This window comes from Oncorhynchus nerka, linkage group LG1 (assembly GCF_034236695.1).
Source record: "Oncorhynchus nerka isolate Pitt River linkage group LG1, Oner_Uvic_2.0, whole genome shotgun sequence".
Lineage (NCBI taxonomy): Eukaryota > Metazoa > Chordata > Actinopteri > Salmoniformes > Salmonidae > Oncorhynchus > Oncorhynchus nerka.
In genome coordinates this window covers 24,431,630-24,446,811 of record NC_088396.1, presented here as the reverse complement: position 1 = coordinate 24,446,811, position 15,182 = coordinate 24,431,630, and the positions used below count along the sequence as shown (strand labels likewise).

The following is a 15,182-nucleotide window of genomic DNA, read 5'->3' as shown; positions in this document are numbered from 1 at the left end:
CCCACCCAATTGGTTAACTTCTCTATCTGCGGGAACGGTGGGTAGTGTCTCTCGAACCTTGTTAAATTTAATCTCTTTTTCGGCGCGTCCCATTCTCTTTTTTGCTTCCGAAAGCCAAACTCCGGCTGTGTATAACCCCTGTTTATTCTGCTTTTTCACATTATTACCACATTCCTTATGTATCTGTTTTATAAGGGATTCCAGCGTTTCTACATTTAGACGGCCATCAAAATCATATTTTTTTCCCCATCTTAGACAGAAATCGATGTTTCTCTTGTCTTTCTGTGCCATGTAACGCTCGTCTCCCGTCAGTTCTGGGGCTTCTTTCGAGGCATTTCTCCCCATTCTTAATCCTTACCGTTACTAGTAGCTATGGTCTTTAAACACTTATCTATGCCTTTCTATATAATTTTAAATTCTATGTGCGTGCAGTTCTATAAATTTGTAATTTACCGTTACTTAGTTACTTCTAGTTACTATTCTGTCTGCCTATGTGTGTGTCCCTTTAAAAATAATCAGTATGTATTTTCCATCCTGTGAACCGCGTCCATAGAAGACTTTTGATCGGACATCACATTTCACCCATAGGATATTCCTTTTGGGACTTTCAACGTTAATGTCTCGAATCTCACTACTCTAGACTAAGTTGACCTCTCCTGTGAACCACGTCTATAGAAGACTTTTAAACGGACATCACATTTCACCCATAGGATATTCCTTTTGGGACTTTCAACGTTAATGTCTCGAATCTCACTACTCTAGACTAAGTTGACCTCTCCTGTGAACCACGTCTATAGAAGACTTTTGATCGGACATCCAATTTCACTTTCAACGTAAAATGTCTCAAATCTCACTACTCTAGACTAATCACTTATCATTTGATATTAATTTCTTTCAGCATTGTACAGGTTCATTTATTCTGTTTGCCTAGAATTACCCTGCCTTCTCACCAAGCCTAATTTATCCTCACCTGTTTTAACATATCTATCTGCTACTTTCCACAGTCCGCTTCCCATATACAGATAGACTATTAGGTAAAAACTTTATTTAGGTATGTTTATTGAATTATTGGCCACCCTATTTGTACGGAACAAGCGTCCTAATTCTCCAATGCGTACTATATCACTCCTTAATAATCCTTCTGGTTTGCAAGACCAGGCTTTATTAAGCTCTAGTTTATTTTTTGGTAGCGCACCTTACCTCAGGTCAATTTCGGACCTGCTTCCATTTTATCGATATCCTGGTTAATACCCCCGGTAGAAACCCATTTTATTTGTTCGGAATATTCAAGCACCTATTATTGATCAAATTCAACTCCTTCATAACATTTTAATCAATAAATATCCTAAATAATCCCTCCCAAATTCGAGAATAAAAGCTACTTTACCTGCTGCCGACTGGGATAAGCATTGTTCGTTTGAATCTAGTCACCCTCTCTGTCCTCTGTGATAATACGCAGGCCTGTTTCAATTTTAACCTCAATTCAGAGGTCAGGTCTTTAGTAAAACTAGTCAAAAACTCGTCCGTGCACGATTTTCAGCGTATTACCTTCAGATAACAGGTAGAGATATTTAGATCCGGCACCTCGAAGGACCAAATTGATAGAGGAATTCTAAATTCCTTTATGTTTTATTGCCAAAACCATTTTCGCACTAGTTTCTAATTCATTAATGAGGTGTAAGTTCATTAATTATGCATGAAGTAGATCGAGACCAGTCTTAAAAGCCAGGTAAGAGCGTTTTATTCCAGAGAGTACTAACTCAAATACATTTTTCGACAGGTTATAAACTGAACATGACATCATCAGTTTCCCACCCTCTCTCCGATTCTCACAAGAGCCCATTGTTTTGTTTTAGGTCTGGAACATCTCCCAGACATTTCTTATCTGTCTGAAAAACCATAGCATCACTCCCCCTTTAACTGCCCAAGAGGCCCAGACAGTTAATTCGTTCTGCTTACATTTTCAGTAACAGCTTAACCAATAACTTTTACTTTTCATACCATAACATAATAGTATTAGAATAAATGGTTCTAATCAATAATGTATACATAATTAATCATCTCAACCACAATTTCCTCTAACAGGCTGTTTTTCATGGTTCATGCTAGGCCCCTAAAGCTACAGCATACAATAACATTCTAGACGATTCTGTGCTTCCAACTTTGTGGCAACAGTTTGCGGACGCCTTTTCCAGTTTCAGCATGACAATGCCCCCGCGCACAAAGCGAGGTCCATACAGAAATGTTATGTCGAGATCAGTGTGGAAGAACTTGACTGGCCTGCACAGAGCCCTGACCTCAACCCCAACAATCACCTTTGGCATTAATTGGAACTTGGAACTACTCGTCCAACATCAGTGCCTGACCTCACTAATACTCTTTTGGCTGAATGGAAGCAAGTCCCTGCAACATTGTCCCAACATCTAGTGGAAAGGCTTCCCAGAAGAGTGGAGGCTGTTATAGCAGCAAAGGGGGAACCAACTCCATATTAATTGGCATCATTTTGGAATGAGAAGTTCGACAAGCAGGTGTCCACATACTTTTGGTCATGTAGTGTAACGTATTGAGCTAAGCCATGAAGTTGGATCCTAAAAGAATATTAATCCTGCCACTGATAAATAAAGCCATAACATGTATCTCAAATTGATAAAGTAAAGATCAAACAGTTGCCTCACTTGCCTTTGCGTTACCTTTGTGTGTGATGTATTTATTACCGTGTTATTTTGGCCCATTGATGTAATGGTTAGTTAACATTGTTGTTCTGTGTTGTGTAGATCGTGGGTGTGGACCCTGAGGGTTCTATACTGGCTAATGGTTAGTTAACATTGTTGTTCTGTGTTGTGTAGATCGTGGGTGTGGACCCTGAGGGTTCTATACTGGCTAATGGTTAGTTAACATTGTTGTTCTGTGTTGTGTAGATCGTGGGTGTGGACCCTGAGGGTTCTATACTGGCTGAGCCAGAGGAGCTGAACAAAACAGATAAGACCCAGTACGAGGTGGAGGGCATCGGATACGACTTCATCCCTACTGTACTAGACAGATCTGTGAGTGTGTGACAGTGACCTCCTGAGATGAGCTGTGTGTGAAACTGTGGTAGTGCTGGGTTTACTATTCTGGATACAGTAAGATCTACAATAATATACAGTATGACAGCCAAACTCAAGTGTGTTCAAATTGTGGAAGGTAAATGACTCATCATCTATACATACTGTATGTTGTATCTGAGTGCTATGGTAGAATGCATATGAATGTTTCTCTCTTTTGCAGGTAGTTGACAGGTGGTATAAGTCCAATGACGATGAGTCTTTTGCCATGTCACGCATGCTGATCAGGGAGGAGGGGCTTCTCTGCGGTAGGTTGATGTCACACACAATGACTGGTGCTCCCAAAAATCATAATTCTCTAATAGTGTGTGTCTCTGTGTAGTACTGTATGGTCTAGCTCTCTCTCTCTCTCTCTCTCTCGGTGTCTCTCTCTCTCTCTCTGTGTCTCTGTCTCTCTCTCTCTCTCTCTCTCTCTGTGTGTCTCTCCCTCTCTCTCTCTCTCTCTCTCTCTCTCTGTCTCTCTCTCTCTTGGTGTCTCTCTCTCTCTCTGTCTCTCTCTCTCTTGGTCTCTCTCTCTCTCTCTCTCTCTCTCTCTCTCTCTCTCTCTCTCTCCCTCTCTCTCTCTCTGTCTGTCTGTAAGTGTAGGAGGTAGTTCAGGTACGGCCATGGCTGCAGCGGTTAGAATGGCCACAGAGCTGAAGGAGGGCCAGCGCTGTGTTGTCATCCTGCCTGACTCCATCCGCAACTACATGTAAGCAACTAGAGAGGGAGAGAAGAGGGGGATGAGTGGAAGAGGAGGGAGGTTGAGGGGAAAAGGATAATGTGGGGGAGTTAAGTTTGGGGAGAAGGAGAATTGCTAAGGTTTTTTATGGGATACCAGGGATTTAACTTTAGTAGGACCAATTCTAACCCAGTTCTAACCCAGTTCTAACCCCTACCCCCCAGGTCTAAGTTCCTGAGTGATAACTGGATGTGTGATAAGGGCTTCCTAACCCCAGAAGACCTGATGGTGTCCAAACCCTGGTGGTGGAACCTGAGTCTGCAGGGTCTGAACCTCTTTTCCCCCCTCACTGTGCTGCCTTCAGTCAACATCAAGAAGACCATCAAGATCCTCAAGGAGAAGGCCTACGACCAGGCACCCGTCGTTGATGAGTCCGGGTACGATTTGACCTGGTTACCCTAGTTACCTGGCTGCCATAGAGGCCATGTTCCAAATGTTGACAAAACATTAGTATTGTTATTGACAAAACATAGATTAGTATTGAAAAAACATTGCCTGTATTCAGTTGTCATAATAATAATGACCATATCCTCTCTATCTTTGTCTGTGTAGCGTGATCCTAGGGATGGTTACCCTGGGCAATATGTTGTCTTCAGTACTGGCTGGGAAGGTCAAGGCCTCTGACCCTGTCGCCAAGGTGCTTTACAAACAATTCAAACAGGTCAGTCACCTCACCTATATGCTCTTATACTTCGACTCAACCGTAACCTCCTAAACAAATAGCTTTCAAACAAAAAGGTCATCATTGAGTAGGGTTTCCTAATTGTCATGTGTCGTCCTCAGGTGCGACTGACAGATAACCTGGGTAAGCTGTCCCGTATCCTGGAGACAGATCACTTTGCCCTGGTGGTGCATGAGCAGATCCAATGTAAGTTTACCCCTCCTTCCTCTCTTTTATCGACCTTCATCTTCCCATCTTTCTGTCTTCCTGTTCCTCACTCTCACTTCCTCTTATCACACTCCTACTCTTCTTGTATTGCTTCATCCTATTTTCCCTCTCGCTCCTTTAAAAGAAATCTTCTCACCAATGCCGTCTTTTTCTTCCCTCCTTTTATAGCCCCCACTTTGCTCCTTCTGTCCTTTTTCTACCACCGCTAGTTACCTCCGTCAGACAGTAGAGACGAACAGTCTTAGAAACACCTGGAGTGCGTTCAGTTCGCCTGAACATTTGCTACGTTGCGGAACGGTTTGTACTGAACGACACATTTCCCTAAAACGCTCTTTTACGTTCTTGAACAGACTTTGAGGAACGTTTGCGCCCGTTTGGTGGGTTTGGCGAGGTGAGGCTTGAAGCAATGAGTGACGTATTTAAAGGGCAGTGGCCAGCGTTCCCCAACCCACAACCCTCCCCGTTTTTCAATTGGTTGTTAAGTACAGCACCGTGTCTGTTCAATTGAACGTCCAGAACGTAAAAACGCACTGAATGCAACCCTGCTCTCTTCTGTTGAAGGTGACCAGCCCCTCTCCCAGCCAGAGGCAACATGGCGGTTGATTTCCCTCGCTGGTGTTTTTCCCATGTTTCTCTATCAATCGGATTAGTTTGCTCTAAGGCCCTGTTGCATCAGCTTTGTTTCCTGGCAGTGTTGTGGTCTACTAGCTAAACAAGGTGTGTGTTGGTTGTCAAAGTCCACCGGTGGTGTTTTGGTGACTGTGTGCCTGGAGGTGCCTGGCCACCAGTAGATGGTGATGCAATAATCAGACTGTTGTGTAAGGACAGACGAGGGGACTTTGCTTAATAGGTCATGCTATTTTTGTCAACCCACCACCACACCTTCATCAGAAGACAAAGAACTTTCAACATGTATTTAGTTTATACTCATTGGTAGACCGCAACTTTTCCAGTGTCAAATCAGCAGTATTCAATATATCACTTGGCCAGTGTCTATATGGGTCCACACTTTGAGCGTTAAATGAACACGGTGCAAAGTGCTGACACTGTTACACTTTTTCAGTGTTAGAGAATTAACACTGTCGGTGTTGTGTAATAACACCTTATAAAGTATTTTTAACACTAGGAAGTGTATATAGTTTGCACCAATGGTGCTATGCAATAACCCATCATATTGTATTTTTTACCATTACACCAAGAGGCCTGTGTCTCTAAATATTTACAAGTCATTATTGCGACATGCTCTTATGTAAGCATTTACAGTACAAAGACATCAGAACTGGCAGCAGACGTGCTCAAACTTGAATCAACATAACCGTAGACCACTTCCACTCTCGGGTGGCCAAAAATTATTACAGTTTTTCTCAATTGCTAAAACACCATTTCTGAAACCTTGCTCCATTTCCCAAAAACATAAAACCTCATCTTCAAGCACTATTTACATAACCTCTGACTCCTCTTGTAAAATGAAACATTCGCCACAAAACAGTTTTACCTGTGTTCAAAATCAAACACTGCTCTCAAATCATAAACAAAGTGATCAAAATGATATACACTCTCAAGCAGTCAGTAAACAATACACCGAAAAATAGAAAACACATTGTTCAAAACATACAATTCTCAGGGAGAAGAACATTTTTAATCTAAAAAAATATTCATATTTTTCCGTCATTATCTTTTGATGAACGAAAACATGTTCTATCATAGTAGCTCAATATTGATCAGAAATTACTACTCTGCTTTGCTCTTTGTAATTTTGTTTTCTGTTCTCCCTCCTCCTTATAGCCCTATTTTTACAGTACTGTACCCTGCATCTCACAAACTTGTCCTTTGTCTCTGTGATACTGTAATTCTTGTTCTTTGTTGATATGAACCTGCAACCAGTCAAAATCTATTGAGCAGTCAGTACTGTTAATAAATGGAAAGCACAATGTTCAGGGTCATACAATTTGTCCATTGTACAGTATACAGTCTACAATGCACTGTACTACAGTATACAATACTAAGTGACAAATGAAAGGAGTAAATGTGATCAATGTGCTTCTTCTTCTCTTTGGGCTGGGTCAGGCCAGAGCACTTCGTCGACATCACAAGCAATATTGTCCCTCCTGAGGCAATGGGGGAAGAAGCCTCTTGGCCGTATCCAGCCCTGACATGATTCCTCACCTATATCACCACAGGCTAAGTCCATGTCTTGCAGCAGATTTACTCTGGTGTAGGGTTGTCTATCATACACTTTCCATCTCCAAGAGGAGAAAAACTCCTCAGGAAAGGCGAGTATGGAGGGAGGTATAAGTTGATAAACTGCCCATTGATGTTAAACCATTTCCTTACCCGAGCTGCTCGGTGGAAACTAACATTGTCCCACACTATCACATAGGTGGGAATGGGATTCTCATTTAGCTCTTGACCCTGCTGCTCTTGAACCTGCTGCTCAAATAAAATATCTCTTAGATTGGCAATACATCTTAGAAGGTGCTTGGTGTTATATGGCCAGAGTGTAACATGGTGATGTAGAACACCATGGTTGCTGATAGCAGCACAGATTGTGACATTGCCACCTCGTTGACCAGGGACTTCAACAATGGCCCGCTGTCCAATCATGTTTTCCTGCCTCTCCTTCTCCTCTTTGTTAGATTGAACCCTGCTTCATCGACAAAGATGAACTCATGGGGTCTGTCCAAGGATTCCAAGTCAAATATTTTCTGTGTAGAAATACAATATACTGTATATAGGATTTTGTAAGTCGTACAGAGACAGTGCTACACTGTAGAGTACAATTAGGCTTCTGATTCAAATACATAGTATGTGTTAGTACTGTAGACAATCTGGATTACAGTAAATGTTTCTGAATGTACACTTACTTGCACATACTGAGCTCGCGCTCAAAAGGTACTCTGTATACTTGTTTCATTCGCATCCTGTTACGATGGAGGACACGGTCAATTGTGGAAATGCTCACACTGTCGATTCCCTGGAAGTGTGTGTTGTCTTGTATCACTCGTTCCTGGATTTCTCTGAGTTGTATTGCATTATCTTGAAGGACCATGCCAATAATGGCCTCTTGCTCCCGAGTGAATATAGCTGTCCTTTCACCTGCATGTGGCAGCCTTGCAATTCTACAAAAAGTAGTTGTGCAGTTACAAAACATATTCATGCAGTACAATACATACAGTGATTAACATTACAAATGTCTATTGAAACAGCTGCATATAGTGTAGTACAGTAAATGTGTAATTACAAAAATACAGTAGTATACTGTACCTGTTCTCTTCTCTGAATGTCCTTACTATGGTGGACACAGAACATCAGCTCAAATTGGGTTGCACTCTAAGTCCTGCTTCCCTCATTGTCAGTCCATGGACAAGAACATGGTCTATAACTGTTGCTCCAATTTCATCAGATATTTCCACTCTTTGTCTTCCTCTTTCTTTCCCTCCTCCTCCTCGCATACGCACTCGTCCTCTCACATTGTTTCTTCTATCCATTCTCAGACTTTCTCCTTCCCACCTTCAACAACCTGTTTGCTCTCTGAACTGGCTTATATTGGTTGTGTTGCATCATTTGAAACAGGTTAAATCAATTTTGAGTGGTTGTGTTCAATCAATGACATGTGTTCTCTATTTCTATTTGATTGTTGCCACTTGTGTTTACTAGTATGGATGACATGTGCATTAGAGTGCAGAATGTGTTTTGAGAATGAGAATGTGTTTGGAGTTTTGCTGAAAAGTCTAAGTGAGATCTGAAAATTGTGTTTTACCATGTGAAATGTTTTAAGGTATTGACAACAGACTGCATAATTAGCTAAATGAGTCCAGGCAACTGAGAACTATGTTCAGCCAATGGGTTTTAGTGTTTTAGCAATTGAGAAAAACTGTAATTGAAAGCCACGGCCCCACTAAGCCACACACCCAACATAGTTTCCCAGTGTGCTTTGCCTTTTCAAGTGAATTGTAGAGTTACCACCCATGACTGAATTTGTTAATGACAGATACATGGTTGTCGAATTAATTTATTTTTCAGTCCTGTGGACTTCACCAAGTGAGCTCCTACTGTAGGCTAATGTTATCATTACAATTAAACTCTTTATGACAATATGTTACATATATCATAAGGCCTTACTTTGATGGCCATGTTTGATTTAGTCACATTATGCTGGCTTGCAAAATTATATGTAATTCTTATTGGAATCCAGCCAGAGTTCAGACATCTAACAGTTAGAATTTGTATTCACCTGCAGCCTTGTATTTATAATGACTGTCAAGAGTTAGGAACATTGATAAAGGAAACTACCTCAACCATTTGAAACTGGAACAACCATTTAAGTAACGGGTGCAATAAATCTAACTGATTGGATTAGTTTAGAAAAATGTATTTTATTTATCTTTGTGTAGCATAAGATTAATCAATCATTCAGTCAATGTACTGTACATAGCAAAAACACAGATTTAAAAAACAATCTTTAAAAAAATCTAGCTGCAGTAGAGCATGCTGGGAAATGTTGGGTATGGTTTTGATGGGAATGTTTTACTCTCAACAGAGTAAAACGGACACACTCAACACTGGTTATTTATTTAACTCCTGAATCAACACTAGAAATGTTACACTGGAAACTCTCGTTGGGACCTAACTCTAACCCTGTCTCTCGAAAACAGGAAGCTAGTTACATAACTTCTTGTAAACTGATTGGTTTAATTTGGTGTAATTTCCAACTATTGCATCCTTGGATAAAGAGCTTGGGAAGTTAGTTTCCAACTTCCTTTGTGGAAAACATTCCCATCTACCAAATCTTGAACTTGGAGAAGTAATTTAACATAATTGATGTGGTTCTACTGCTCTTAATTCACCTTTCGTCACAAACCTTTGTCACAGTCTGTTATCTCAATAGTAGTAATAACCATCTCTCTTCCCTCTCTCTTTCTCTCTCTGTTAAGACATGGATGATGGCTCGCCCTGTCTTAGACAGATGGTATTCGGGGTGGTGACCGCCATTGACATACTTAATTACATCACCACGCGCGAGCGGCAGGGAAGCACACGCGAGCGCACGCTGTCAGAGTGCTCAATAACGTCAGAGTGCTCGCTGACCGACTAGCTGTGACCACTTCCTGTTTCCTGTGGAGAGGAGGAAGTGACCGCCCACCTGACACCCTCTAAGTAACGACAATGACGATGAAGATGATGTAGAAGTGGTGGGGGTTGTGGTTTAGTCTTAAAATAAGTCAATATTAATTTCCTCTCCTTTTGACTACATTGATTTTGTTATTTGTCTGTGATGATAATAATTATTCACTGTAGCTTATACTGTGATTGAAGCAGCTTAGCTGGTTTCAGATAAATGGTTTTCCTCTAACTTTAAGGTATGGAAACAAACAGTGTGCAACTAGACTGCCTTGCCTCTTCATTATCGAAAGTCTTCTACTTTTTAATCTCCTTAAAAATAATAGTGTTCCTCTGACTTGTCATTTTTATTGCAGAGGATACTGAAACATTACAATATCCTCGCTAGACTAACAACTCAGTACATTTGAATCTTTCAGTTAAATAGTCATCATATAGCTACCATTTGTATTGCATTGAGATTTGTATATAACTGATATGCGAATGTGAGCTTCATCTTAAGACTTAAAAGCACATTATAGATTTTTGCTGCTTCTTTGATACCAATGAAGTTACATCGCCATCTAGTGACAGCTAAAGACAGGGCATGGGCCAAAAAAATGGCTATTTGGGTTGCTCAGTGTGAAATGGTTACCAAGAAGAAGCGTTACGTTGACAACATTCAAAGAGATAGGATGTCGGTGAAGAGTACCTGTCTTTTTGTTTGAAGGCTTTGGTAAAGTAACCAAGGTCGCAGGGTAGGTCAGGTTAAGGATAGGCGAGTTTGGCACACAACCAAACTGCAACCCAAACAGTAGGACTTGTGTTGGGTCATTTTGTTCTGGTATTGAAACAAGATGTATTGAATAAGTCTGTATTGAATAGTTTGTTGGCTGAGCGTGCACAGTGCAGCTCTTTTATACAGGCCTGTCTGTCTGGGGCAGGTTGTTTACGCCAAGGCTTGGGTTGTTTCAACTTTGTACCATTTTTCTGTACTTGTTGACTTCATGTACAATCATTCATGTGTAATGTTATGTATGACCATGGACCCAGAGCTGTTATGATCTATTTACTTTAGCAGGGATGTATTTGTATGTATATATGTCTTTAGTGTTCTTAAGACAGATGCTGCAGTATTTGCGTGAGGTGATGCAGTTATGGAGGTGATATTTGAACTACATTCCTGTCTCTTTATTTCCACCCTCTGGTTTCAGTTGTTCATTTCATATGTCTCTTTATTTCTCTTATTTTTTTTATTCAGGTGTTTTTGTGGTGTAAGTACAGTGGGGAGAACAAGTATTTGATATACTGGCGATTTTGCAGGTTTTCCTACTTACAAAGCATGTAGAGGTCTGTAATTTTTATCATAGGTACACTTCAACTGTGAGAGACGGAATCTAAAACAAAAATCCAGAAAATCACATTGTATGATTTTTAAGTAATTAATTTGCATTTTATTGCATGACATAAGTATTTGATCACCTACCAACCAGTAAGAATTCTGGCTCTCACAGACCTGTTAGTTTTTCTTTAAGAAGCCCTCCTGTTCTCCATTCATTACCTGTATTAACTGCACCTGTTTGAACTCGTTACCTGTATAAAAGACACCTGTCCACACACTCAATCAAACAGACTCCAACCTCTCCACAATGGCCAAGACCAGAGAGCTGTGTAAGGACATCAGGGATAAAATGGTAGACCTGCACAAGGCTGGGATGGGCTACAGGACAATAGGCAAGCAGCTTGGTGAGAAGGAAACAACTGTTGGCATAATTATTAGAAAATGGAAGAAGTTCAAGATGACGGCCAATCACCCTCGGTCTGGGGCTCCATGCAAGATCTCACCTCGTGGGGCATCAATGATCATGAGGAGGGTGAGGGATCAGCCCAGAACTACACGGCAGGACCTGGTCAATGACCTGAAGAGAGCTGGGACCACAGTCTCAAAGAAAACCATTAGTAACACACTACGCCGTCATGGATTAAAATCCTGCAGCGCACGCAAGGTCCCCCTGCTCAAGCCAGCGCATGTCCAGGCCCATCTGAAGTTTGCCAATGACCATCTGGATGATCCAGAGGAGGAATGGGAGAAGGTCATGTGGTCTGATGAGACAAAAATAGAGCTTTTTGGTCTAAACTCCCCTTGCCGTGTTTGGAGGAAGAAGAAGGATGAGTACAACCCCAAGAACACCATCCCAACTGTGAAGCATGGAGGTGGAAACATCATTCTTTGGGGATGCTTTTCTGCAAAGGGGACAGGACAACTGCACCGTATTGAGGGGAGGGGTGGATGGGGCCATGTATCACGAGATCTTGGCCAACAACCTCCTTCCCTCAGTAAGAGCATTGAAGATAGGTCGTGGCTGGGTCTTCCAGCATGACAATGACCCGAAACACACAGCCAGGGCAACTAAGGAGTGGCTCCGTAAGAAGCATCGCAAGGTCCTGGAGTGGCCTAGCCAGTCTCCAGACCTGAACCCAATAGAAAATCTTTGGAGGGAGCTGAATGTCCGTATTGCCCAGTGACAGCCCCGAAACCTGAAGGCTCTGGAGAAGGTTTGTATGGAGGAGTGGGCCAAAATCCCTGCTGCAGTGTGTGCAAACCTGGTCAAGAACTACAGGAAACGTAGGATCTCTGTAATTGCAAACAAAGGTTCCTGTACCAAATATTAAGTTCTGCTTTTCTGATGTATCAAATATTTATGTCATGCAAAAAAAAAAAGAAGCAAATTAATTACTTAAAAATCATACAATGTGATTTTCTGGATTTTTGTTTTAGACTCCGTCTCTCACAGTTGAAGTGTACCTATGATAAAAATTACAATAAAATACATGCTTTGTAAGTAGGAAACACTGCTGATTTTGCAGGTTATCAAATACTTGTTCTCCCCACTGTATATTATTACTTTCTTCCAATAAAGGCTTGTTATTTTTCTCTTGAACATTTTTATTTTATTTAACCTTTATTTAACTAGGCAAGTCAGTTAAGAACAAATTCTTGTTTACTATGACGACCAACCAAAAGGCCTCCTGCGGGGACGAGGGCCTGAAAAAAAAAATCAAAAATACATTATAAATATAGGACAAAAAACACATCACAACAAGAGAGACCTAAAGACAACAACATAGCAAGGCAGCAACACATGATAAGACACCATGGTAGCAACACAACATGGTAGCAGCACAAAACATGGTACAAACATTATTGGGCAGACAACAGCATAAAGGGCAAGAAGGTAGAGACAACACTAAGCAGCCACAACTGTCACTAAAAATGTCCATGATTGAGTCGTTGAATGAAGAGATTGAGATAAAACTGTCCAGTTTGAGTGTTTGTTGCAGCTTGTTCCAGTCGCTAGCTGCAGCGAACTGAAAAGAGGAACGACCCAGGGACGTGTGTGCTTTGGGGACCTTTAACAGAATGTGACTGGCAGAACAGGTGTTGTATGTGGAGGATGAGAGCTGCAGTAGATATCTCAGATAGGGGGGAGTGAGGCCTAAAATGGTTTTATAAATAAGCATCAACCAGGGGGTGGTGTATGTGCGCACGTGGGTGTACATGTTTTCCTGTTTATCACAGTTTAACATGTGGGTAAGAGGTGTGGATGCATGTGTTATGGTCTTAATGCTCAATGCTTCAATTAAAGACAATTACAGTGGAAGATTGTGCACATTTTCCCCATAAGGGGGCAGTGCTAGCCTATGGTGCCTAGTTGGAACACAATCCTGCAGTACCTGCAGCACTCCAGAAACAGGGTTGCTTACCCATGCTTATGGACAGTTTACTTGGCACTGTTTCCAAATGCTAATGTTTTAACATTTGTTTCTCAAATCCCATTCAAGTCACGGGACCGATATTAGCATTTAATCAAACGTACTGCTATTTTACACAATTTGCCATGAGGCTGAGAGAAAATGTTGCTATTTTAAAGCTAATTTGCTGCAAATTATGACACAATTTACCATTGGGCAGAGAGGAAAAATTGCAGTTTTATACAGTGATTTCAGAAAGTATTCAGACCCTTTACTCAGTACTTTGTTGAAGCACCTTTGGCAGCGATTACAGCCTTGAGTATTCTTGGGTATGACACTAAGCTTGGCACACCTATATTGGGAGTTTTTCCCATTCTTCTCTACAGATCCTCTCGAGCTCTGTCCGGTTGGATGGGGAGCGTCGCTACACAGCTATTTTCAGGTCCCTCCAGAGATGTTAGATCGGCTTCAAGTCAAGGCTCTCAAGACATTTAGAGACTTGTCGCGAAGCAACTCCTGTGTTGTCTTGGCTGTGTGCTTAGGGTCGTTGTCCTGTTGGAAGGTGAACATTTGCCCCAGTCTGAGGTTCTCAGCACTCTGGAGCAGGTTTTCATGAACGTTCTTTGTAATTTTTCCTCTCGATCATGATGATTCTCCCAGTCCCTGCCGCTGAAAAATATCCCCACAGCATGATGCTGCCATCACCATGATTCACCGTAGGGATGGTTCCAGGTTTCCTTATGACGTAAAACTTGGCATTCGGGCCGAAGAGTTCAATCTTGGTTTGATCAGTCCATAGAATCTTGTTTATTATGGTCTGAGAGTCCTTTAGGTGCCTTTTGGCAAACTCCAAGCAGGCTGTCATGTGCCTTTTACTAAGGAGTGGCTTCCGTCTGGCCACTCTACCATAAGGCCTGATTGGTGGAGTGCTGCAGAGATGGTTGTCCTTCTGGCAGGTTCTCCCATCTCCACCGAGGAACTCTGGAGCTCTGTCAGAGTGACCATCGGGTTCTTGGTCACCTCCCTGATGCAGGCCCTTTGCCCCTGATTGCTCAGTTTGGCCGGGCGGCCAGCTCTAGGGAAAGTCTTGTCACGTTCTGACCTTTATTTCCTTTGTTTTGTCTTTATTTAGTATGGTCAGGGCGTGAGTTGGGGTGGGCAGTCTATGTTTGTTTTTCTATGTTTGGTTTCTGTTTCGGCCTTGTATGGTTCTCAATCAGAGGCAGGTGTCGTTAGTTGTCTCTGATTGAGAATCAGGTAGCCTGGGTTTCACTTTTGAGTGGTGGGTGTTTGTTTCCGTGTGAGTGTTTGTTGCCCACACGGTACTGTTTCGGTTTTCGTTCCTGTTCACGTTTATTGTTTTGTATTTTCATAGTGTTCAGTTTATGTCTGTAAATAAACGTTATGGACACTTACCACGCTGCGCATTGGTCCTCCGATCCTTCTCGCTTCTCCTCCTCAGAAGCGGAGGAGGAATGCTGTTACAAGTCTTGGTGGTTCCTAACTTCTTCCAATTATGAATGATAGAGGCCACTATGTTCTTGGAGACCTTCAATGCTGCAAAACCATTTTTTATACCCTTCTCCAGATCTATGCCTCGACACAATCCTGTCTC

The 15,182-nt window shown here is 41.8% G+C and overlaps 1 protein-coding gene across 2 annotated transcripts in view; it reads left to right on the top strand.

Annotated features, from left to right (window-relative positions):
• LOC115124619 (cystathionine beta-synthase-like) overlaps positions 1 to 12,756 on the top strand; it is a 39,092-nt gene extending 26,336 nt beyond the window's left edge. The window contains exons 8-14 of one of the 2 annotated variants that reach the window (XM_029654078.2): positions 2,919 to 3,044; positions 3,268 to 3,352; positions 3,690 to 3,795; positions 3,990 to 4,202; positions 4,378 to 4,486; positions 4,609 to 4,693; positions 9,649 to 12,756. In XM_029654078.2, the coding sequence (XP_029509938.1) occupies positions 2,919 to 3,044; positions 3,268 to 3,352; positions 3,690 to 3,795; positions 3,990 to 4,202; positions 4,378 to 4,486; positions 4,609 to 4,693; positions 9,649 to 9,809 (885 nt within the window). In that variant the 3' untranslated portion in view covers positions 9,810 to 12,756. Of the gene's footprint in view, positions 1 to 2,918; positions 3,045 to 3,267; positions 3,353 to 3,689; positions 3,796 to 3,989; positions 4,203 to 4,377; positions 4,487 to 4,608; positions 4,694 to 6,781 lie in introns of both variants that reach the window. The other variant, XM_065017423.1, reaches the window with a different exon arrangement.
• Positions 12,757 to 15,182: the final 2,426 nt, after the last annotated feature.